The following is a 26,765-nucleotide window of genomic DNA, read 5'->3' as shown; positions in this document are numbered from 1 at the left end:
AAAGGGGTGCAGTTGATAATAGAGGCTATTAGGGATGTGTTAAATATTGCTGATAAAACACCCGAACATGTTGAGGAGGCTTACTTCACTGAAAATAAGTAAACCTCGCTAACCTTCCCTACGTCAAAGGAATTAAATGCTATATTTGAAAAGGCTTGGGAAAACCCAGATTAAAAATTCCAGATACCTAAAAGGGTTCTGGTAGCATTTCCTTTCCCGGTAGAGGATAGGAGAAAATGGGAAAATCCGCCTATTGTTGACGCGTCAGTATCCAGACTTTCAAAAAAAGGTGGCTTTACCTGTTCCAGGATCTACCACCTTGAAAGAGCCGGCTGGTCGTTAAATTGATAATACGCTCAAATCCATGTACACGGCTTCTGGGGCAGTACTACGTCCCACTATTGCCAATGCTTGGATTGCCAAAGCTATAGTAAAGTGGTCAGGCACGTTACTTGAGGATTTGGATACTATGGCGAAATATGATGTTGAATTGTTTTTACGTAACATTCAGGATTCAGCAGGATTTCTGGTAGAATCCATGATGGACCTGGGTTCCATGGCTGAGGATTTCCTCCATGTCAGTATCGGCTCGTCGAGGGCTGTGGTTGCGCCAGTGATCTGCTGACGCGGAATCCAGAAGTGGGGAGACCCTACCCAGGTCAGGCTTTCTTTGGGGAAGCGTTAGATGCGTGGATCTTCACGGCTACGGCTGGTAAGTCACCTTTTCTTCCCTCAGCTACACCTGCTCCGAAGCAACCCTTTTCTTCAGTTACACCACAGTTCTTTCGGTCTAACAAGCCCAGAAAGGCAAAGCCGTCCAACACCTTCTTTCGGGGAGTTCGGCCTAAGTTCAAGAAACCTGCGGCTGCAGGTTCCCAGGAACAGAAACCTGCTTCAGGTACAGCAAAGTCCTCCGCATGACGGACTGCATGCCCCGGAGGTGGGGCCGGTGGGAGCGAGACTCAGACATTTCAGTCACGTCTGGGTGTCCTCCGGCCTGGGCCCCTGGGTGCAAGATATTGTGTCCCAGGGGTACAGGCTGGAATTTCAAAATCTCCCTCCTCACCGATTTTTCAAATCAGGCTTGCCAGCTCTGCTGGCAGACAGGACTGTCCTGCAAGAAGCCGTCTCCAGAAGTTGGTGGAGGCACAGGTCATTGTGCCAGTACCATCTCACATGCAGAACAAAGGTTACTATTCGAACCTTTTCGTGGTACCGAAACCAGATGGTTCGGTCAGACCCATTCTGAACTTAAAATCACTAAACCCCTATCTGAGGGAGTTAAGTTCAAAATGGAGTCCCTAAGGGCGGTGATATCGGGTCTAGAGGAGGGCGAATTCCTAGTATCCCTGGATATCAAAGATGCGTACCTCCACATTCCGATTTGGCTGCCGCATCAAGCTCATCTGCGATTTGCACTGTTGGACTGTTACTTTCAGTTCCAGGCCCTCACATTCGGTCTCTCCACAGCACCTAGGGTATTCACCAAGGTGATGGCGGAAATGATGATTCTCCTCCGCAGGCAAGGGGTGAACATAATTCCGTATCTGGACGATCGGCTGATAAAGGCATCGTCCAAGGAGTAGCTGTTACGGTCCATAACACTCACGACTCAGTTTCTCAGAAAACATGGGGTGTCATTCCGACCCAATCGCTCGCTGCAGTTTTTTGCTGAGACAGAGGCGGTCACTGGGCGGGAGGGGGCTGAACGGTGGAGTTCCAGGCATGGCCGGACCGTTGGGGGGCGTGGCTCGGCGGCTGCGTGACGTTGGCTAGCGGCAGCGACACACAACTCCCGGCCAGCCGCAGGAGTTGCGCTGGCCGGGAGTTACTCCACAGAAACAAAGGCATCGCCTCTGTGCGATGCTTTTGTATTTGTGCGGGGGTCGGGGGCCGGCACTGACATGCGGGGCGGACTAGCCCTGTGCTGGGCGTCACCTGCATGTCTGGAAACATGATCATAGCTGTGCTAAATTTAGCACAGCTACGATCAACTTGGAATGACCCCCATGGTTGGATCCTGAATCTTCCAAAGTCACATTTGGAACTAACCAGAAGGTTGTCCTTTCTGGGAATGATCCTCGACACGGAAGTGCAGAGGGTTTTTCTCCCTGTGGAAAAAGCGTTGTTGATTCAAACGATGGTCCGGGATGTCTTGAAGCCAGCCCGGGTTTCAATTCATCAATTAATTCGCCTTCTGGGGAAGATGGTGGCCTCGTATGAGGCTCTGCAGTACGGGAGGTTTCACGCTCGGTCCTTCCAACTGGATCTCCTGGACAAGTGGTCGGGATCCCATCTACACATGCACCAGAGAATTCGTCTGTCGCCAAAGGCCAGGATTTCACTCCTCTGGTGGCTGCAATTACCTCACCTTCTGGAGGGCCGCAGGTTCGGGATTCAGGACTGGATCCTTCTAACCACGGATGCAAGTCTCCGTGGCTGGGGGCGCAGTCACTCAAGGGGAAACCTTCCAAGGAAGGTGGTCAAGTCTGGAAGCCGGCCTGCCGATAAACATTCTAGAACTAAGAGCAGTCTACAACGGCCTCCTCCAAGCTGCCTGTCTTTCTGAGAAATCAGGCCATTCAAGTGCAGGTGGACATTGTGACAACAGTGGCTTATGTAAACCGACAGGGCGGAACGAAGAGCAGAACTGCAATGGCAGAGCTAACAAGAATCATCCTCTGGGCAGAAAAGCACGCGTTGGCGCTGTCAGCAATCTTCATTGGACGACCGCATGTCATACTTGATCCTCGTAGCACTGACAAGTATCCCTCGGTTCTACACATGTGCTGTAAACAAAATCAAAATGAGGGTTGGATATTAGCGGGAGTGTATTAGATACTGCCTGTAAGGACCTCTAACGCGTGTGCGGACAACGGCGGAACGCCACTATATAAGTCTATCAGAGAGACGACTGTCCCATGACCTCTGGAAGCCGCTGACCCCTAGAGGAGGTGGAGAAATGAGTCAGAAGCCCCCATTGCACTTTGCACAAGCCGGCATTATCTCACTGACTGTGAAGAGGATACTGTCCATGAACGATTGTCTCTCCAGGTGACCGGTTTATTGGGATGCAGAAACATCAGGACTTCTCCAATGGTTAAGTGAGTGGGTTGTTACCCAAGACTTACTAAACTGACATTAATTGTCCTGGCCAGGGCTAAAAAAGTGCTGCAAAATAGTGTCTGTCTTAACATAATTCAGTATATGGAATCCTCCCAATGAGAGACAATTGGTATTAACCCCAGTTTGGGGAAAATCAGAGGACTCTATCCAGCTGTTTGTTTATTATACGCCGTTTATTTTTTCCTAGGAGAGGCTGCATGTGATGTCACACTGCTGCACCGAAAACTGTCCAGAAACACCTACATTATCTGTACCACTCCCACCAAACGCAGCGTCAACGCCTCCCCCCCAAAACTACGCTGCCGTTAGTCTGGCTTTGGATTTATCCGTCTGGGATTATGGTCCGTGCGCGTGTGCAGACCCGTTGGACACAGCTGCTGCATGCGAATGCAGCGGCTGCATCCTTCTCTGAATAACCCCTTCATGTCCACACAGTAAGGCCCCTCATTGTCCGATATTATGTATACGCACGCACACACAACCACACACAACCACACACAACCACACACAACCACACACAACCACACACAACCACACACAACCACACACAACCACACACAACCACACACAACCACACACAACCACACACAACCACACACAACCACACACAACCACACACAACCACACACACACACACACAGGAAAGAAGGGGAGAAAGAGCTGGAAACTTTATGCCCCCTTAAGATGTAAGACAGCTGACAATGGCGAGCAGGCAGATGACACCGGGAGGTGTGTGCGCTGCAGTCGCCGCTCACCCGCACACACACACACACACGCCACTGGTAGTAATGGCAGCAATGTGCGCCTCCCCCCCCAGCCGCGGTTACCTATGAATTTGAGCTTGTGTGGTGGGTTGATCACCAGAACCGACTCGTACTTGGACATGTTGGCCCCACCGATGGCTGCACACATGCACCTCTCAGCTAGAGCGCCGTAGAACAGAAGCAAGAGGAGGCATCAGATGTGAGGCGCCAGGTGGTGCCTGAGACACCAAAGGGGAGTAACAGGCTGTGCAGGGTTGCTAGGATGGCTCCACCCCTTGTGCAGACGCCACACATGGGTAGCGCTACAACGCGGCGAGCCACTCAATTCCACACAGTTATGAAGGGTAAGTGGGCAATCAGCATAACCTTTCATAACTGTGTGGAATTTATGGTTGCATCAGAAATTGAACTATATTCTTTTACTGAATGAACTATGGGGTATATGCAATAGCGGGCGAAATCGCGGCAATTATCGCCGTTTTTTCAATTCGACCAAATTCGCCAGGTGAATTCCGGAAGGTGGCTTCCGGAATTCACCATATGCAATGAAAAACGGATTCGCCAGAGTCGCGGGCGAAAATCGGCCGATTTTGCGGATTTTACCGCGATTTTCAAAAACGGGAAAAAACGGGGAAAAACCCGAAAAAAAAATGGCGTGGGGTCCCCCCTCCAAAGCATAACCAGCCTCGGGCTCATTGAGCTGGTCCTGGTTCTAAAAATGTGGGGAAAAAATTGACAGGGGATCCCCCGTATTTTTAAAACCAGCACCGGGCTCTGCGCCTGATGCTGGTGCCAAAAATACGGGGGACAAAACGAGTAGGGGTCCCCCGTATTTTTAACACCAGCATCGGGCTCCACTAGCTGGACAGATAATGCCACAGCCGGGGGTCACTTTTATACAGTGCCCTGCGGCCGTGGCATCAAATATCCAACTAGTCACCCCTGGCCGGGGAACCCTGGGGGAATGGGGACCCCTTCAATCAAGGGGTCCCCCCCCCCCAGCCACCCAAGGGCCAGGGGTGAAGCCCGAGGCTGTCCCCCCCCATCCAATGGGCTGCGGATGGGGGGGCTGATAGCCTTTGTGTTAAAAAAAAAAAGATATTGTTTTTTCCATTAGTACTACAAGGTACCCCGGGATTCTACATGGAGAAGAGGACCGATGTCGGCGTGTGAACATAGGTAAGTATGTGTGTCGGCAGTGTGTAATAAAGTTTTACTGTCGACGGTGTCTGTGTCCTGTTTTTATTTGGGTATTTTTTTTCCATTAGAACTACAGGTACCAGCGGGCCCGTTTTTCTCCCGCATGCTGGTACTTGTGGTTCTCCAAGTACCAGCTTGCAGGGGAGGCTTGCTGGGACTTGTAGTACTAATGGAAAAAACAATATCTTTTTTTTTTAACACAAAGGCTATCAGCCCCCCCATCCGCAGCCCATTGGATGGGGGGGACAGCCTCGGGCTTCACCCCTGGCCCTTGGGTGGCTGGGGGGGGGGGACCCCTTGATTGAAGGGGTCCCCATTCCCCCAGGGTTCCCCGGCCAGGGGTGACTAGTTGGATATTTGATGCCACGGCCGCAGGGCACTGTATAAAAGTGACCCCCGGCTGTGGCATTATCTGTCCAGCTAGTGGAGCCCGATGCTGGTGTTAAAAATACGGGGGACCCCTACTCGTTTTGTCCCCCGTATTTTTGGCACCAGCATCAGGCGCAGAGCCCGGTGCTGGTTTTAAAAATACGGGGGATCCCCTGTCAATTTTTTCCCCGCATTTTTAGAACCAGGACCAGCTCAATGAGCCCGAGGCTGGTTATGCTTTGGAGGGGGGACCCCACGCCATTTTTTCCCCGGATTTTACCGTTCCAGCAATAAAAAAAAATAAAAAAATAAAAATATTATTTTAAAAAATATATAAATAATATTTGTGCCTCCCCCAAAAAAAAAAAAAAAACCTAATCCCTTCTAATATAAATAGATCTGCTATTCCTAAAAAAAAAAAAACACAAAAAAAAACATGTTTAAAAATTTTTTATTTGTTTTCACCCTCCAAAGTGTGGCGGAGTGAAAATCGCGAATTTGCTGTCTAAAAGCACTGCAGGCGAATTTCCAAACTTGAATTGAATATGCTGGAGGCGAATTGCAGCATCTGTACCATTGCAGAAAAGGCGAATTCGGAAAAAGGCGAATTGAGAAAAGGCGAATTTTGACGGGCCGTTTTTTTGCGAAAAATGACTGCACTGCATAGGCGAATTGATTTTTGGAGGCGAAAACGGCCCGGAATTCGCCTATTTTGCCAATTCGCCCGCTATTGCATATACCCCTATGTCTATCCAATTAAAGCCTAAGGTGTAGCGGAGAGACCGGGTAATCAATATATTATAGATTATGTATACTCTATATATTATTGTATTTTACACATTAAAGCTCTATAGGTTTAGTTGTAATTTGCGCTCTCATTAATTGCATTGTGGTAAGCATTAATTCCTTTTTAAAACTGGTTTCACAAGCACACTAATCATAAATATACCCCATAGTGTCTAATGCAAAGTGAGTATTATGTCCGTTTGTGCATACAGTAGTAAATAGCCAGAACAGTGGGCACAAAAATGTTTTATATTGGCAGCTTTTGAATGGATTTGCCAAAACAATGGGTGTAAGTGTATGCCAGGTGTTAACTCGAGACGCATATAGGCTGCTATTGCTGAGTGACACTTGCACTCCGTTTCGGCTCTTAATGAGTGCAAACTGTGCCTGTGTTACCAAGCTATGCATAAATCTCATGAATTCCACAAAAGTATATATACACCCTTTTAATGAGCTGAGTATTTTATCACCTGTTTATTCTGCTGCAAAACCAAAGTTAATGGTTGTTTATATTGGTATGCTATCTATCGTTTGGATGTAAGATATTCATATGAATATGAGGTATGCACTCTCAGGGTCTTTAAAACAGAAAAACAAAGGTTTATTGCCAAAACTGTTAACATTACAGACGCCGCTGTGTATTACCAGGTCCGCACACAGGCAGCCTGTGCACCCATCCCCTGCTTTATATATATATATATATATATATATATATATGTGTGTAAGTAACATAAGATCCTGTGCATTGTAAGTTTCCCAAATGTTTCCACCAAAACAAAGCTAAAAAGGTGAAATGAAACATTTGATGCCTACCTTAATTTTCATTTTGTTGCACTTTGAATAGATCCCCTCATCAGTGTGTTTTTTTGTTTCCCCCCCTTCACTAGGAAGCGTTGGCTGTGCATACAGGGAAGAAGCCCAAGAATACTGGAACATTCCATTTTCCTGCTCAACCAGACTCCAGTGGAGAAAATGGTATAACAATATGAGTTCCTAATCTATTAGTGCCGTTGTGTCTCATTAGTTTGATACTACATCCATTACCCTTGGACTTTCTCTAAAATTCAGACTCCAGATGCACCATACATTAGCAGAATGCTGTAATCCTGTACCTGTATATTATTACCAAGAGGCTGTATGGAATGATGTTTCTGGCTAAAGTAAACTCACATTTTTGGCTTGTATAGCCAGGTCCTCTTTTTAGAGTGGAATAGTTCAAGTTACATTTGATAGCTGGCAGTGGGTACATGCAAACTGGGAGTCATTGATCTCTATGATAACCACTCCTATTTGTTCACAACGGAATGCATTTAAAAAAAATTATTGTGGTTATTAAATATTTTCATATTTATGTAGCGCATGCATATTCCAGAGAATATTTGTGCATTCACATCAGAGCGTGAAAGGAAACTATAGTACCCAGTGGAAAACCATGCAAGCAAGGGTAGTATATACAAACTCCACAAAGTTAGGGCCACGGTGATGATTGAACTCGTGCTGCATTGATGTGATCCTACAAATCCAGATTCCCCACTACTGTAGTGATCACGTCTAGTACCTTGGATAGAACCTGAAAGACATGGATTATGGCCCTTTATTAGCCGTTTGGTCACTATCTGCTGATGCTGATCTGTCTAAGACGGGTGGGGAACCTTTTTTCTACCGAGGGCCATTTGGATATTTTTAAAATCCTTCGGGGGCCATACAAAAATTTTCAACTTAAAAAATTACCCTGCCCCCCAGTAGGTCTGCCCCTTAGAGTTACTGTGTGTGCGCGCCGGAGGCGCGCACGCGCCAAAAAAATGGGTGTGGCCAGTTAAAATGGGACGTGATACACATATGCCCCCAATAGTGCGGTGCCAGATCCACAATTGCCCCCACAGTGCCAGGTATACAAATGCCCCTCACAGTGCCAGGTATACAGATGCCCCTCACAGTGCCAGGTATACAGATGCGCCCACAGTGCCAGGTATACAGATGCCCCCACAGTGCCAGGTATACAAATGCCCCTCACAGTGCCAGGTATACAAATACCCCCCACAGTGCCAGGTATACAGATTCCCCCACAGTGCCAGGTATACAAATGCCCCCCACAGTGCCAGGTATACAAATGCCCCCCACAGTGCCAGGTATACAAATGCCCCCCACAGTGCCAGGTATACAAATGCCCCCCACAGTGCCAGGTATACAAATGCCCCCCACAGTGCCAGGTATACAGCCCCCACAGTGCCAGGTATACAGATTCCCCCACAGTGCCAGGTATACAAATGCACCTCACAGTGCCAGCTATACAAATACCCCCCACAGTGCCAGGTATACAGCCCCCACAGTGCCAGGTATACAAATGCCCCCCACAGTGCCAGGTATACAAATGCCCCTCAGTGCCAGGTATACAGCCCCCACAGTGCCAGGTATACAAATGCCCTCCACAGTGCCAGGTATACAAATGCCCTCCACAGTGCCAGGTATACAAATGCCCTCCACAGTGCCAGGTATACAAATGCCCTCCACAGTGCCAGGTATACAAATGCCCTCCACAGTGCCAGGTATACAAATGCCCTCCACAGTGCCAGGTATACAAATGCCCTCCACAGTGCCAGGTATACAAATGCCCTCCGTGCTGCTTACCGAGGAGAGCGAGGCTGTCGGGTGAAAGGGGCAGCGTGTAGTACTTCAAATCAGCCGCCGGTTCGAGAGCCAATCAGAGCTCGCGGACCGGCAGCCGCGGCTACTGATTGGCTGCCGGTCCGCGAGCTTCTGGTCTAAGAAGCTTGTAGAATCCTTGGTCCCAACATTTCTAGCTTCCCACTGTATTTTAGTGCAGAGAACAACTACCTGTTTCTCTATCCAAGAATATTTGTTGGCTATTTAGTTGCATGTCTCCTCTTGGTGCAACCTAATACAGGTTGCGTATACCTTATCCAAAATGCTTGGGACCAGAAGTATTTTGGATATGGGATTTTTCCGTATTTGGAATAATTGCATCCCATAATGAGATATCATGGTGATAGGACCTAAATCTAAGCATAGAATGCATTTATGTTTCATATACACCTTATACACACAGCCTGAAGGTCATTTTAGCCATTATTTTTAATAACTTTGTGCATTAAACAAAGTGTGTCTACATTCACACAATTCATTTGTTTCATATACACCTTATACACACAGCCAGAATGTCATTTAATACAAAATGTTTAATAATTTTGTGAATTAAACAAAGTTTGTGTACATTGAGCCATCAGAAAACAAAGGTTTCACTATCTCACTCAAAAAATTCCGTATTTCGGAATATTTGGATATGGGATACTCAACCTGTACAGCTACTTGTGTGCCATTAACTCAGTCCCCAACTGCCAAAATTATAGAATTACTGACAGGAAAATATATTGCAGAAAATTTGTGAACTTGCGTTTTCTATTCAGAGGAAGCACGGAAGATTGCAGAGTTGGAGAGACAGCTGGTGGCTCAGCTGAGGACAATGAGATACAGACAAGTCATCCACCCAGCCCTACAACAAGGTATTATGCAATACAGGTTGAGTATCCCTTATCCAAAATGCTTGGGACCAGAGGTATTTTGGATATGGGATTTTTCTGTATTTTGGAATAATTGCATACCATAATGAGATATCATGGTGATGGGACCTAAGTCTAAGCACAGAATGCATTTATGTTACATATACATCTTATACACACAGCCTGAAGGTAATTTTAGCCAATATTTTTTATAACTTTGTGCATTAAACAAAGTGTGTGTACATTCACACAATTCATTTATGTTTCATATACACCTTATACACACAGCCTGAAGGTCATTTAATACAATATTTTTAATAACTTTGTGTATTAAACAAAGTTTGTATACATTGAGCCATCAAAAAACAAAGGTTTCACTATCTCACTCTCCCTCAAAAAAGTCCGTATTTCGGAATATTCCGTATTTCGGAATATTTGGATATGGGATACTCAACCTGTACAACATTTTAAAGCTGTTTCTAAGGGGTCCATTTACTAAGCCTTGGATGGAGATAAAGTGGACAGATATAAAGTACCAGCCAATCCGCTTCGAACTGTCATTTAAAAAAAACAGCCTGTGACATGACAGTTAGGAGCTGATTGGCTGGTACTTTATCTCCATCCACTTTTTCTCCATGCAAGGTTTAGTAAATAGATCCTCTTAATCTGGTTTGTTTTAAAGCATTGAAATGGAGCTGTTTTCTATTATATCAGTTAAGACCATGTTCCTTTTTTTTTTGTGCAGTGGGTTTAAAACTGAACATTGTAGATCTTACAATGAGCATTGATCTCCGATATCTGGGAGTTGAGCTTCCATTGCGACGTATTACCAATAATTCAAGATGGGACATTTATGGCTTATGTGCACAAGGTCAGTATTCACGTAATCTCTCTTCAGAAGAAACAATTATGTGAATTGTGTACAGTGGGTAGAACCTAAGTGAAGTTGCAGGAATAATACATTTAATTAACTCACAAGTGGAAAACAGGATTATTATTTTTTTTAAGATATATTTTTATTTTCAATTTAACAATACACAGAAGTATAAACAGTCGAAACAAACATCACACGAATATGCGAATAAAAGTAGTCAGCATGAATATCTATGTGTATATATGAAAATAAACAAAAGGGGAAGGGGGAACACGTGAAAGGGTGAAAACTTGCCCGGGATCAGAAATAAAAAAGAAGAGCAGAAGATAGAGAAAAGAAGCATGAGAATTGGTAGAGCTCAAGTCGTTCACAAAAATGCATAACAAATGCGCTCTGAATAGGCGAGTGTGATTAAAACAGGTCCTCAATATCCCTAGGGGTAAAACCGGCAGGGTGGTATTCACGAAGGTCAAACTAAGGACTCCATATTTTCTCTTACGTCCTACAGGATGCTGGGGACTCCGTAAGGACCATGGGGTATAGACGGGCTCCGCAGGAGATAGGGCACCTAAAAAGAACTTTTACTATGGTTGTGCACTGGCTCCTCCCTCTATGCCCCTCCTCCAGACCTCAGTTAGATTCTGTGCCCAGAGGAGAAAGGGTACAATGCAGAGAGCTCTCCAGAGTTTTCTGTTTTGAAGAATTTGTTAGGTTTTTTATTTTCAGGGAGTCCTGTTGGCAACAGGCTCCCTGCATCGTGGGACTGAGGAGAGAGAAGCAGAGCTGGCTTGTCAAGTTGGGCACTGTTTCTAAGGCTACTGGACACCATTAGCTCCAGAGGGAGTCGGAACACAGGTCTCACCTGGGGTTAGTCCCGGAGCCACGCCGCTGTCCTCCTCACAGATGCCGAAGATAGAAGCCAGGTGAGTATGAGAAGGCAAAGAAGACATCAGGCGGCAGAAGACATCAGATCTTCATGAGGTAAGCGCGCAGCGGTATGCTGCGCGCCATTGCTCCCAGTACACACACACAAGCAGGCACTGAAGGGTGCAGGGCGCAGGGGGGGGCGCCCTGGGCAGCAAGTTTCCTCATTTTTTGGCAATACAAAGCAGGATTAGGCTGTGGGACAGTAAATCCTAAAATCCCCCGCCATTTTTTATATAGAATTACTGGGACCGAAGCCCGCCGTCGGGTGGGCGGGGCTTGATCCTCAGCACTAACCAGCGCCATTTTCTCCACAGAAACTGCATGAGAAACTGCATGCTGGCTCCCTGATCTCTCCCCTGCTGAACTTTACAGGCTGGAAAAAAGAGGAAGGGGGCACTTTGGCGACGCAGTGAGTGGGAATTAAGACTATATATATATATATATATATATATATATATATATATATATATATATATATATATATATATATAGCGCTATCTGGTCATATATATTCCAGTGTGTTTAAGCGCTGGGTGTGTGCTGGCATACTCTCTTTCTATCTCTCCTAAGGGCCTGGTTGGGGTTTTGTCTCCTTATAGGTTAATCCCTGTGTGTGTGGGGTGTCGGTACGTGTGTGTCGACATGTCTGAGGCGGAAGGCTTCTCCAAGGAGGAGGTGGAGCAAATGAGTGGTGTGTCCCCGTCGGTTGTGCCAACTCAGGATTGGATGGACATGTGGCATATGTTGAATGCAAGTGTGGCATCTTTACATAAAAGGCTTGATAAGGCTGAATTAGGGGGGACATCAGGGGGTCAATCCTCGGATTGGACCGACTCACAGGGCCCGTCGGGGTCTCAAAAGCGTCCCTTAACACAAGACACTACTACCGACACGGATTCTGATTCCAGTGTCGACTATGACGAAGTAAAATTGCACCCTAGGGTGACTAAAGCCATTCAGTGTATGATTGTGGCAATAAGGGATGTGTTGCATATTGAGGATGAACCCTCGGTCCCCGACACAAGGGTACACATGTTTAAGGGAAAGAAGCAGATTATTAATTTTCCCACATCTCATGAATTAAATGATTTCTTTGGAAAAGCTTGGGAGACTCCGGAAAAGAGACTGCAGATCCCCAAAAGAATTTATATGGCATACCTCTTCCCTAAACAGGACAGGGAGATTTGGGAATCACCCCCCACTGTGGACAAGGCCCTGACGCGCTTGTCCAAGAAAGTGGCGCTACCGTCTCCTGACACAGCGGCCCTTAAGGACCCTGCAGATCGCAGGCAAGAAACTACCTTAAAGTGTATTTATTCTCATACAGGTGCTGTGCTAAGACCGACAATTGCGTCGGCATGGGTGTGTAGCGCAATTGCAGCTTGGACAGAGGAGCTGACAGATCACTTTGATAATATGGATAAGGATACTATATTCTTAACTCTAGCCAATATAAAAGACGCAGTCTTATTTATGAGGGATGCTCAAAGGGACATTGGATTGCTAGCTTCTAGGGCCAATGCCATGTCTATCTCGGCAAGAAGATCCTTATGGACTCGCCAATGGACGGGTGATGCGGATTCCAAAAAACATATGGAAGTACTACCCTATAAGGGAGATGTATTGTTTGGGGATGGGCTGACGGACCTGGTTTCCACAGCTACAGCAGGTAAATCACATTTTTTACCATATGTTCCCCAACAGCAAAAGAAAGTACCACCCTATCAGATGCAGTCCTTTCGGTCGCACAAGTCCAGAAGAGGTTCGGGGATCCTCTTTCCTTGCCAGAGGTAAGGGCAGAGGCAAAAGAGCACCTGCTTCGGCAGGTGCCCAGGAACAAAAGTCCTTCCCGGCTGCTCCAAAACCCACAGCATGACGCTGGGGCTCCCCTGAGGGAGTCCGCACCGGTGGGGGCACGTCTTCGACTTTTCAGTCAGGCCTGGGTCAGATCAGACCTGAATCCCTGGGTGTTGGAAATAGTTTCCCAGGGTTACAAACTGGAATTCGAGGAGGTGCCCCCGCGCCGATTTTTCAAATCGGCCCTACCAGCTTCCACATCGGAAAGGGATGTAGTGTTAGCTGCAATTCAAACGCTGTGTATATCAAGGTGATAATCAAGGTTCCCCTGCACCAGCAGGGAAGAGGTTACTACTCAACCCTATTTGTGGTCCCGAAACCGGACGGTTCGGTCAGACCTATTTTGAATCTGAAATCCCTAAACCTGTACATAAAAAGATTCAAATTCAAAATGGAATCACTCAGAGCGATAAAAGCCAACATGGAGGAGGGGGAGTTTATGGTGTCTCTGGACATAAAGGATGCGTACCTTCATGTCCCCATATATGCCCCCCATCAGGAATACCTGCGATTCGCTGTATAGGATTGTCATTACCAATTTCAGACGTTGCCGTTTGGACTTTCCACGGCCCCGAGGATTTTCACCAAGATAATGGCGGAAATGATGGTGGTCCTGCGCAAGCATGGAGTCACAATTACACATACTTGGACGATCTCCTGATAAAAACGAGATCAAGAGAGAAATTGCTGAGCAGTGTGGCGCTCTCTCTGAGAGTGCTCCAGCAACACGGTTGGATTCTAAATCTACCGAAGTCACAGTTGATTCCGACAACTCGACTACTGTTCCTAGGTATGATACTGGATACGGAACAAATGAAGGTCTTCCTCCCAATAGAGAAAGCCCAGGACATCCAGAACATGGTCAGAGACCTGCTAAAACCGAAAAGGGTGTCAGTTCACCAATGCACTCGAGTTCTGGGAAAAATGGTGGTGGCCTACGAGGCCATTCCCTTCGGAAGGTTCCATGCAAGGACTTTTCAATGGGACCTTCTGGACAAGTGGTCCGGGGCCCATCTGCACTTACATCGGAAAATAACTCTGTCCCCAGGAGCCAGAGTGTCTCTCCTGTGGTGGTTGCAAAGTGCTCACCTGCTGGAGGGTCGCAGGTTCGGAATTCAGGATTGGATCCTGTTACCACGGACGCGAGCCTCCGAGGATGGGGAGCGGTCACACAAGGAAAAAATGTTCAGGGACTTTGGTCAGACCAGGAGTCCTGTCTACACATCAATGTGTTGGAACTCAGGGCCATTTACAACGGCTTTCGACAAGCGGAGAGTCTTCTTCGAAACCTACCGGTTCTGATTCAATCAGACAATGTCACCGCAGTGGCTCATGTGAACCGCCAAGGCGGGGCAAGAAGCAGAGTCGCGATGGCGGAAGCCACCAGGATTCTTCGCTTGGCGGAAAATCATGTAAGCGCTCTGTCGGCTGTCTTCATTCCGGCAGTGGACAACTGGGAAGCAGACTTCCTCAGCAGACACGATCTCCATCCAGGAGAGTGGGGACTTCATCAAGAAGTCTTTGCAGACATAACACGTCTTTGGGGAACTCCTCAAATAGACATGATGGCGTCACGCCTCAACAAAAGACTTCGGAGGAATTGTGCCAGGTCTCTGGACCCTCAGGCAGTGGCTGTAGACGCTCTAATAACACCGAGGGTGTTTCCTCCTCTTCCTCTCATCACAAAAGTGTTGAGGATCATAAGGCAAAGAGTACAGACGATACTCGTTGTCCCAGACTGGCCTCGAAGGGCCTGGTACTCGGATCTACAAGAGATGCTCACAGGAGATCCCTGGCCTCTTCCTCTGAGGGAAGACCTGTTGCAACAGGGGCCCTGTGTATTTCAAGACTTACCGCGGTTACGTTTGACGGCATGGCGGTTGAACGCCGAATCCTAGCGAAAAAGGGGATTCCGGAAGAGGTCATCCCTACTTTAATAAAGGCTAGGAAGGAGGTGACGGTTAAGCATTATCACCGTATCTGGCGAAAGTATGTGTCTTGGTGTGAAACCAAGAATGCACCTACGGAAGATTTTCATCTGGGTCGGTTTCTCCACTTCCTACAGACAGGAGTGGATATGGGCCTGAAATTAGGCTCTGTTAAGGTACAGCTTTCGGCCCTCTCGATTTTCTTTCAAAAGGAGTTGGCTTCTCTTCCAGAAGTCCAGACGTTTGTAAAGGGAGTGCTGCACATCCAGCCTCCTTTTGTGCCTCCAGTGGCACTGTGGGACCTCAACGTGGTGGTACAGTTCCTAAAATCACACTGGTTTGAACCGCTTAACAAGGTTGAGTTGAAATTTCTTACTTGGAAGGTGGTCATGTTGTTGGCCTTGGCATCAGCAAGGCGAGTGTCAGAATTGGCGGCTTTGTCACACAAAAGCCCCTACTTGATTTTTCATGTGGATTGAGCTGAATTGAGGACACGTCCGCAATTTTTGCCTAAGGTGGTTTCTTCTTCTTCATTCCATGTGAATCAACCTATTGTGGTGCCTGTGGCTACAAGTGACCTGGAGGATTCCAGATCCCTGGACGTAGTCAGGGCCTTAAAGATTTATGTAGCCAGGACGGCTAGTATTAGGAAAACAGAGGCTCTGTTTGTCCTGTATGCTGCCAATAAGATTGGCGCACCTTCTTCGAAGCAGACTATTGCTCGCTGGATCTGTAATACGATTCAGCAGGCTCATTCTACGGCTGGATTGCCAGTACCAAATTCGGTTAAGGCCCATTCCACTAGGAAGGTGGGCTCTTCTTGGGCGGCTGCCCGAGGCGTCTCGGCATTACAACTTTGCCGAGCGGCGACTTGGTCGGGGTCAAACACTTTTGCTAAATTCTACAAGTTTGATACCCTGGCTGATGAGGACCTAGCGTTTGCTCAGTCGGTGCTGCAGAGTCATACGCACTCTCCCGCCCGATTGGATGCTTTGGTATAAACCCCATGGTCCTTACGGAGTCCCCAGCATCCTCTAGGACGTAAGAGAAAATAAGATTTTAAACCTACCGGTAAATCTATTTTTCATAGTCCGTAGAGGATGCTGGGCGCCCGTCCCAGTGCGGAAACTCTGCAAGACTTGTATATAGTTGTTGCTTACATAAGTGTTATGTTACAGTTGACATCGGTCTTGGACCGTTGCTGTTATTATTCATACGGTTAACTGGTTATGTATGATCCAGGTTACGTGGTATGCTTGGTGTGGGCTGGTATGAATCTTGCCCTTGGATTTCTAAATCCTGCCTTGTAGTGTCCATCTCCTCTGGGCACAGTTCTCTAACTGAGGTCTGGAGGAGGGGCATAGAGGGAGGAGCCAGTGCACACCCATAGTCAAAGTTTTTTTTAGGTGCCCTATCTCCTGCGGAGCCCGTCTATACCCCATGGTCCTTACGGAGTCCCCAGCATCCTATACGGACTAGGAGAAATAGATTTACCGGTAGGTTTAAAATCTTATTTTTTTACAGTCTTCAACTTTTGAACCCTTACAACAAGTTAAGTTTCTCACTTTGGAAAACATTTTTTCTGCTAGCCTTAGCTTCGGCAAGGCATGTTTCTGATTTGGGTGCCTTGTCATACAAGCCACCGTATTTGGTGTTTCATGATAGAGCTGAACTTCGGACGAATCCCGCTTTCCTACCAAAGGTAGTGTCATCTTTTCACATCAATCAACCAATCGTAGTTCCTGTGTTATCAGAAGGTTCAGGAACTCCAGCTACTTTTACGTCAGGCTTATCTTCATGCTAGGCTACAACCGCCTACATCAGTTTCAGCTCATTCCACACGTTCTGTGGGAACGTCATGGGCAGCAGGTCGTGGAGCTTCTACGACGCAACTTTGCCGTGCGGCTGCATGGTTATCAGTGCACACGTTTGTGCTCTTTTACAAGTTTGATACGTTTGCAGCATCTAGCTTTGGCCGTCTAGTGTTACAGGTGCCAAACTGCTCTCCCGCCCAAGGGGGAAACTTTGGTACGTCCCAAGAGTACTCCAGTGACCCCTAGTGGATGAAAAAGAAAATAGGATTTTGGTACTTTCCAGATAAATCCTTTTCTTTGAATCCACAGGGGGCACTGGACGCCCACCCAGAGCAGTTTTACCTGTCTTGTGATAAGTTCAGTGGATTTTATGGTAACACATTCTCACAGACTTGTTCAAATGTTCAGGTTATATCGAATATTGTGCCAAATGTTTAGTTGTCCATTACTTTGTGTCAACTTCATTGTTGTCCGTTATGTTATAATGTTATATGTAACTCTCCATTGTTCATCTTCTTTATCGCTCCTGTTCGGCTCAGTAAAAAACACTGAGGTACTATGGGAGTATGGAGGAGGGAGGAGAGTTACTAATTTAAATATTTAAATTGTGCCTATCCTGCTAACGCCCCGTCCATATCCCAAGAGTACTCCAGTGCCCCCTGTGGATTTAAAGAAAAGGATTTATCTGGCAAGTACTAAAATCCTATTTTTCTGGAAGGCCAACAAACAGAATATTATTTCTGCACAAGCGGCCTTCCATATCCAAACGCTTATTCTGTATAATCACAACTTGAGAGTTTATTGTAGACACATTTTTCTTAAGCGGGTCAATTGAATCATCAATATTGGATATACATGTCTCCACCTCCCCGACTCTCATGAATGCGCTGAACATGTTGGCGTAGTCTAGATAAATCACGTTGCACCTGGTCTATTTTATCTGAAAGCCGTTTATCACTTTCAGCTATCGCCTCCATCACTTGTTGTAAAGAGATGGTGGGTGGGGGGGCGTGGCCACGGCGGCAAGGGACTAGGCAGCAGGATCGAGGAGCTCCCTGGATATTAATCCTGTATCGATCCTGGGGCTCCTGTTGTGGTCTTCTGTGGACTCCTCTCCTGTCTGGCGGCACTGGGGAAGCGGCAGGCACCGTTGTGGACCCGCGTGAGTGTCCCCGGCTCGCGCCAGCGGCCGCCCGGACTCCGGGCCTAGGCCGCAATTCAGTCCCCGGCCTCGATTTTGGAGCTCCGCCGGGCGCGTGCGCGCACACGATCGTGCACCCGAGGCGGCCACAGCGGCTAGCGGCACCGGAGGAAAGCGGCACCCCACTCCTGCACCCCCAGGGCTCCACACATAAATGATCCTGCTCCCCTGAAGGCTGGTGCAGGGAGGAAAGAAGGGGAAGTCTGTGTGCTGGGCGGCCATTTTACCTACAGCTCCCTGTGTCTCTCCTCACAGCAGAGTGCAGTTTGGGTGAAGATTGTACTGGGCTGGAGGAATAGTACTGGTCCCAGCTGCCCTGCCTATTGCTTATGCTGTTGGAATACTATACACTGGACATATTTATTTATACCACTGGACTTCCCTGGTCCCCCTTCTCCCTCCAATATAACAGCTGGCTATCCCAGTGCCTGGCGTGCTGCTTATACTGCATTTACCACCCACTGCTATACCTCTTGACACTGAATATCGGGACTCTTTATTGCTAGACCTTGATACGATGGTGAGGGGCGGCCAGAGTGCGGCCGCGGCTAAACTGGAGAAGTTTGCTCGACAGCCTGCAACCCAGTCGACGCAGTCATCTCCTAAGCTCTCCCCCCCTGCCAGAATGGATCCCTCGGCCGGGGCCGACTCAGGGGCGAATGCACAGCCATCTGCTCCTTCCATCCAGCAGGTCCTGGAGGCCATAGCGGCCAGTGAACAGCGTCTGTCAGACAAGATGGAGAAGGTGCAGTGTGATTTATCACTGCTGCGACAGGACGTCCAGCGAGTGCGGGAGAGGGTGGGCGAAACTGAGACAAGGGTCTCCAACTTGGAAGACCTCAGCGGCCCTTTACAACGATCGGTGTCTGCAGTTACACAACAAGTCACAACGATGCAAACCAAACTCCTGGACATGGAGGGCAGACTCCGCAGAAATAACGTGAGGTTCGTAGGCCTCCCCGAAAAAGGAAGAGGGGGCACACCCCGAAGATTTTTTGGAGTCCTGGCTAAAAGAGGTATACGGTGCTGAATCCTTTACCTCTCAGTTTGCAGTGGAGCGGGCTCACCGCGTGCCCTTCCGGCCTTTACCCCCAGGCGCCCCGCCACGAACTTTTATAGCAAAATTCCTGCACTACAAGGACCGGGACTCTGTCCTGCGCCTGGGACGCGTGAAGGGCCCCCTGATCTGGAATGGAATCCGGGTGTCGGCATTCCCGGACTTTGCAGCGGACGTTCAAAAAGACTGGGCCCAGTTTCTTCCCATTAAGCGACGCCTTCGTGACCTGAATCTGTCCTACTCGATGCTGTTTCCCTCCAGGTTGCGTGTGGTGGCGGACGGGGAGACCAAATTCTTCAGCTCGCCCAGGGAGGCGGCTTCCTGGTTGGACAGATATGCTCCGGGGGTCCGCCAGCTGGCTCCAAACTGACATCGGCTCGCCCTCCTCTATGGGCCCACATTCCGCAAGTATAAGTCCAGGGAGCTTCCTCTCGTTTAGTGGTTCTGGACTTTGCTGAGAAGTGTTATAAACGCATAAAGGTTTTGGTATTGGGGTTGTTTTGATCTGTACGCCTGGTACAGTGTTGCCGTAGGCTTTGGGATCTCCAGGGCTAAAGTTTGGTTAGGGATATGGGTATGCCACAGCTCGGGGAGGTATACGGGGTGGGGGGATGTTTGGGGGCCGCTGTTGGCCTCTCAGCAGTTTTTCTGTTATGTTCTGAATTTACGAAGCCTATATACTTGTTATTCAGAGGGTGTGGTGGGGTTGCACTGTTTTCTGGGGTTCGGCTCGGGGTCCGGGGCCTGCGGACGACATGATTATGTGAGCGGAGCGCCGGGTGGACGGGTGGCTGCTAGGAGTGCTGTGCCCCTGTTGATAACTTGGCCGACATGCCTCCCTTAAAAATGTTGGCGTGGAATGTCCGGGGCATCAACAACAAAGTTAAGCGATCCTTAGTATTTAAAATGATCAAAAAATATGGCCCGGATATCATTTGTTTAAGCGAAACCCACTTGGATGGAAATAGGCTGTTGTCGCTCCGTAGGCCTTGGGTGGGGTGGGCGTATCATTCCTCGCACTCCTCTTATTCCCGAGGGGTGTCGGTAATGATAAAGAGGACTGTTCAGTTTGAGATGATCAGGGTAAATACAGATCCACACGGTAGATACGTGTTCATAGAATGTAAACTGTTTTCACGTAATTTTTTCCTATTGTTTGTGTATGTTCCCCCCCCCCCCCCCCCCCCCCCCCGTTTTCAAATGATGTCCTGCAAAAGGCCGCCTCATTTGTTGCCTCCTCCCCCCACACCCCTGTCATCTGCCTGGGGGACTTCAACACTGTGTTGGATGCCTCTTTGGATAGATGGAGGGCTCCTCGAGATCAAGGGGCGGGGGGCGGCCTAATTTCATCTAGATCTAAATTTGCAGACTTTCTAGATAGTATGCAGTGGGGTAGACGCCTGGAGGTTTCGGAATCCTAATCTTCGGCAATACTCCTGCTATTCGGGTACACATGGCTCTTTTTCCAGAATCGACCTGGCCCTGGTCTCGCCTGGGCTTCTGCCTGGCGTGACGGATGTCCGTTATGAAGCACGGGGGTGTCCGATCATTCACCCCTGGTGCTGTCAATAGATGGGGAATGTCAGAGGGGACAGTCATATTGGCGGCTGCATCCATCTTGGCTGGCCCAGCTGGGCGATTGCCCGGATTTAGCGCCCACATGGGAGGGATTTTTTGCGGATAATGCGGGAACGGCCCCGGCCCCGGTTGTTTGGGATGCATTCAAAGCGTATTTGCGAGGTACATTGATTGGCAAAATTGCTGCCTGCAAGGTGGCTCGCAGGGCGACGGAAAGACAGCTTGAGACTGAGTGTAGGGACCTGGAGACGCGATACCTGACTGAGGGTACCCCTGCGCTGAAAACCCGCTGGCTGGTGGCTCAGGATGCCTGGCTGGCTCACCTTTCAGACAAAAATGCACGTTCCCTCCTGTTTAGGGCCACTAACATCTATATGCAGGCGGACAGACCAGGTAGTTTGATGGCCCACTTAGTGCATTATGACCGACCTGGGACCACGATAGCGCAGCTGCTTGACTCCGACGGCTCCACGGTAGATAACACCCCTGACATCGCACAGATGTTCCTCAGCTACTTTAGGGAGGTATATGATAGTCGACTGACATGTTCCACGGAGGACTTAGACCTATACCTGACACATATTCCCCTTTCTAAACTCTCCCCTGAGGCTAGGGACGCCTTGGAAGCGCCTCTGACCCTGGAGGAGGTGACGTCGGCGGTGGAGGTGTCTCCTAGTGGTAAATCCCCGGGTAGTGATGGTATTCCCACGGAACTGTATAAACAATACATTGAGTTCTTTGGTCCTCAGCTGCTTGACACGTATGTTGATATGTTTGCCGCTAACAGCCTTCCTCCCTCAATGTCCGAGGCGATTCTCATAATGCTTCCAAAACCGGGTAAGGACCCCAAGCTGTTGGAGTCCTACAGGCCGATCTCCCTTATCCCCACCGATGCCAAGATCCTGGCGAAAATTCTTGCGATCCGGCTCAACCTAGTAATTGAATCTATAATTCATCCGGATCAAACCGGCTTCATGCCTGGGAAATCCACATCCATTAATCTGCGCAGGCTGTACACTATTTTGCAGGCTCCTCATGACTTCCCCTCGGACGCGGCTGTGGTCTCACTGGATGCAGCCAAGGCATTTGACAGCGTTGAGTGGCCTTACCTGTGGGGAGTCATGAGGAACATGGGCTTTGGCCCAAACTTTATACAATGGATCAAATTGCTATACCAGAATCCACGCGCCAGGGTCCTGGTGAACGGCTACATTTCCTCCTCCTTCCCTTTGACACGGGGCACCAGACAGGGATGCCCCCTCTCTCCTGCCCTGTTTGCCATAGCCATAGAGCCCCTGGTTTGCTTGATCAGGTCGCACCCGGACATTGGGGGAATAGATACGGGTTCCTGCACTGATAAAATAGCCCTTTATGCGGATGACTTGCTGTTATTCCTTCGAGACTACGCGGTGGAGATGCCCACTGTGTTGCGGGTCATTGAGACCTTTGGTGGGTATTCGGGTCTCCGCATAAACTAGTCCAAATCGTTTATTATGCCCATTATAGGCTCCCTCCCCCAGGTTCCGAAAATATCCCTACCGCTGTGTTGGACAGTCCAGTTTAAGTACCTCGGGATCCTAATTACCAACGACCCATCAGACTTTGTGCCCTTAAACCTTGACCCTCTTGTACAGACAGTAGTGCGCAAATCGAGAGCTTGGTGTAAGCTTACAATGACGGGTAGGGTCGGCCTCATTAAAATGGTAGTTTTGCCTAAACTATTGTATGTTCTCTTGCAGTCACCTGTATACATCTTTCCAGCCTTCTTCAGGAAATTAAATAGTGTCTTGACGTCCTTGATATGGGCCAATAAAAGATCTAGAATAAAATTAACCACCCTTACCAGACAAAAAAGGGACGGCGGCTTGGCCTTGCCCCACTTCCAACTGTATTACTATGCTGCTCAGTTATCACATATCGGTATGTGGCTTCGAGAAGGGGAGGGGACTGGACTGGGTTGGGCATTCCTTCGGTGCTATTACCCGGATCTTTCCCCGACACAGGTCCTGGTGGGGGGAAACCCTTCTAGATTCTCACCTCCTATTGTCTTTCAGGCTATGAAGATATGGCTAGCATTGAAGGGCCTGCTTGGGTACGAGGGTATGGACCCGGACACCCCCCTATGGCACTCCACATTGCTTAGCGAACTGGGGTCTCTAGAGGGCGGGGAGGTGTGGGCTCCATATTCGATAGTCTCACTGTCCCAGTTATATAGTGATGGTTCATTGAAATCGTTTCAGCAATTAAAGGAGGAGTTTGGACTCCCGAACTCTCACTTTTTTACAGATTTTTACAGCTCAGGCACGCCTTGTGGGCGCAGTTCGGAGATTCTCCCCCGGCGTTCCTCCCCTTCCCCATAAAAACATTTCTACATTCACTGGGTCGAGTCAAGGTGATCTCCTTCACCTACTCGTACCTTCTTCAAACAATACATGCAGACCCGCTCTCGAATCTTCGGGAGAACTGGGAGTGTGACTTGGGTCCCATAGACGGGGAAGACTGGGAGGGCGCTCTGGGCAATTCGAGCCAGGTTACCAAATCGCTGCGGTTTCAGCAGATACAGCTTTTCATCCTGCATAGATCATACATGACGCCGAGCAGGCTGGCCAGATTTAGGTCTGATAGTGCTGATGTTTGCCCCAAGTGTGGGGCTGCCGGAGGCACATTCTGGCACCTCGTCTGGGAATGCCCGTTGCTGCAGGTGTTCTGGGCCGGGGTCGGGTCGATTCTGGAACATACGGGGATACCGAGAGGTTTGCTGACCCCGAGATTTTGTATTTTGGGGGTGGGCGATTCTGACTCAGGGTCCCGATGGGAAAGCATGTATGCCCGCAGTGTGTGCGCTCTTGCAAAGGTGTGTATTGCACGGACATGGATGGCCCTGCGTCCTCCCACGATACCTGCTTTCAAAAGCTTGGTAAACGACACTATTAAAAGAGTGTATGTGTATGTATATATGAAATATAATGCCCTTACCAAATACGAGAAGATATGGTCTCCCTGGATCAATTCCACATACTCCTCCCTTGCCCTTCAGATTTAGAGGGCACCGGCTTCCGCTGCGGAGCGTTAATTGGGCCCTGGGGCGCTGGGCCGAGCCTTTACCTCCCCTTTAACGTAGTTGTTTGACTATCTAGCTGCCACACCGCACCATACACACCTTGGCTTGACTAGGCTTGAGTTTGTTTCAGAGGGTTCTGTTCGGGGGTAGTGGGGTTGTGGGCTATATAAGGCCCACTAGACTGGGTAATTACAATAAAGGTTTGGGGAGAAAATATCTAAAATGATAAGTATGTGAATCATGACCTGTTTACAGACTTCAGAAAATATGCATATTGTGGGAAGACTGCACGGGAATAGCAGTACGGGGAATGTCATTCGTATATGTGTACCCTTGGAAAAACGTATGACTCGGAATATCGTGTAATTCTAATTGTGCTTCCCAGTGTACACTGAAATGTCTGTATCTTTAATATGCTGTTGAATAAAAAATTACTCTATTTAAAAAAAAGAGATGGTGGGTGGTGATAGACTCGGTAATAAAGGAGGTAGAGGCCGCTTGTGTCCTAGGTTCAGGAACTGGTACGGTATTCTGGGCCCGCAGACCCACGAGATAATCTTTCTTATTTAGCCACGGCTGCTGCAGCTTGCTGTTGTGTTTTCCCAATGATGCACAATAGAGAAAAGGGCTTTCACTGCTCTAACCCCTAAGATGATTCTATATACCTGTTGTCCAGTTGTTCACCAGCAATTTAACAGGCAGGAGAACAGCCGTGGGGTTGTAGAGGCAGGAAATTCAAATTCAATTAGCCCTTATGTCTGCAGAGTTATAATATAAATTATATATATATATATATATATATATATATATATATATATATATATATATATATATATATATATATATATATATATATATATATATATATATATATATTCACTGACCTATATCCCACATAGGGAAATACATATATCCAAAGTGCACTGTATCAGCTCACCTGGAGCACAGTTATTGCCTAAAGAGAATCTCTTTCCAAGTGTGCCAACAGTACAATCTCCACCGATGTTTTTATGGTCGGCTCTCTCACAGGCACAGCAGGGATATTTCTCCACTTCAGAATCAAGCAATAGCCTCCAACATATATCCAAACGAGCCCTCACCCGCCTCCCGCCAAGCAGCTCTTTTACCAGCATTTTGGCGGTTCAATCTGTCCCGTCAACATCTGTCAGTATCCATCACTGCATGCCCCAGCCAGCGTCCTCTGCCGGGAGGCTCTCTCACAGACGCCCCAAAACGAGATCAGCAGGAGCAGAAGGACCACAGAACTGTCATGCAGTATCTAGGGCAGTTCCTTAAGAGGTCGCTGAGTCTCTCGCGCTCAGACGACCCCCACAAGCAGGGTAGATATTTCTCAGTCGAGCCTCTCCCACAGGGATATTACGTACATAGGCATTCATCCAGGGTTTTATTACAGCAGCGCCCATCAGATGTAATTCTGCCACATATACTCGCCTGCACCGCCTCCCGTACTGGATCCCTATGTATTGCGGACAGCCGTCGGATCTCTGCTGCAGCAGCACCTGCCAGGTGTATCCCTGCCACGTTACTTACAGCACGCCCATGACTCCCAACGAGCGGCTTGCGCCAGCAGCTGCGAGATCTCCAAACTGTAGCAAGAGACCCAAGTCCCAGGTGGCTCACGCGGGGCAGTCCGCTGTGGAAGGATCCCTGCAATCTAGTCTTGGCTCCAGTCCCCGTACGGCACCACCAAACAGGCTTCCTCCAAGCACGTCAGCCACGCCAGGTAACAGAGGGGTAACTCTAGGGGATATCCAGCGGCAGGATCGAGTCAGTATATAGGGCCAGGGAGCTTGCGAACCTACGTCCTCGCCGTGTTGGCCACGCCCTCGTAGCGACAAGGGCTCCATATTTGAATAAAACTGGAGCATGCAGTATATAGAGTTTGTGCGAGTATTTAATGGCATACCAGCAGCAAACACACTTCACACCAAACGAAGGAAATACATTGTCAAATCCGCTGACCGTATGCACAGTCTCTCAAGTTCCTATCACTAATGGAAACGTTCCCTACTCGCTGGCCGCCTATCGGCCCAGTGTTTCGAGCAGTAAACTTAGAAGTTTTTAAATTTCTGCCAGCACAATTAGACCAATTCCCAGCTGTGGCTGGGAAGATCAAAAAACCTGGACCAGAGCCGTGTGGTTGAGAGCCCACCCTTTTCTTCCTCAACCATACCTCAGAGCCCCTATCTGGGATTTGCACTGAGCCAGGTTCTTTTACCTGGCTGCAAAGCACTTTCTCTGAGGCTGGACGGCTTTTCTTTAACCCTCTACCGGGAAGTTGTGACCAGGGAAATACTGCATTACCTGGTAAAACTACCCCCCCCCCCCTTCACTTCTCTTCAAGTGGAGAAGTGCCTTGCTCCCCTGTAGGTTACGGACATCCTTGTGGTCTTTCAAATCTCCTAGACAGGGCATCAGCATTTTTATGTTGAGCCCCTGGACGATGATCCGCTCTGAATTTATATTGCTGTAGGGTTAAAAACAACCTAATGACCCTGGGATTAACCTCTTTGTTGGTGCATGATCAGTGACCAGGATGAATTCTCGTGTCAGTCAGAAATTTTAAGGTCTCAACGGCCCATTTTATGGCAAGGCACTCCAACTCGACTATAGCATAACGAGTCTTCCTTGGCAAGAGCTTTCTGCTGAGGAAAAGAACAGGCTTTTCTTCATTGTCTATTATT

The 26,765-nt window shown here is 48.3% G+C and overlaps 1 protein-coding gene across 12 annotated transcripts in view; it reads left to right on the top strand.

The window, feature by feature from the left end:
• The window catches only part of MGA (MAX dimerization protein MGA), a 428,176-nt gene that overhangs the window by 32,524 nt on the left and 368,887 nt on the right, over positions 1–26,765 (top strand). For all 12 annotated transcript variants that reach the window (XM_063947913.1, XM_063947912.1, XM_063947915.1 and 9 more), the window contains exons 4-6: positions 7,133–7,220; positions 9,671–9,766; positions 10,509–10,634. In XM_063947913.1, the coding sequence (XP_063803983.1) occupies positions 7,133–7,220; positions 9,671–9,766; positions 10,509–10,634 (310 nt within the window). The remainder of the gene's footprint in view (positions 1–7,132; positions 7,221–9,670; positions 9,767–10,508; positions 10,635–26,765) is intronic.

Source organism: Pseudophryne corroboree, chromosome 12 (assembly GCF_028390025.1).
Source record: "Pseudophryne corroboree isolate aPseCor3 chromosome 12, aPseCor3.hap2, whole genome shotgun sequence".
NCBI lineage: Eukaryota > Metazoa > Chordata > Amphibia > Anura > Myobatrachidae > Pseudophryne > Pseudophryne corroboree.
This window is presented reverse-complemented; position numbering and strand designations above follow the sequence as displayed.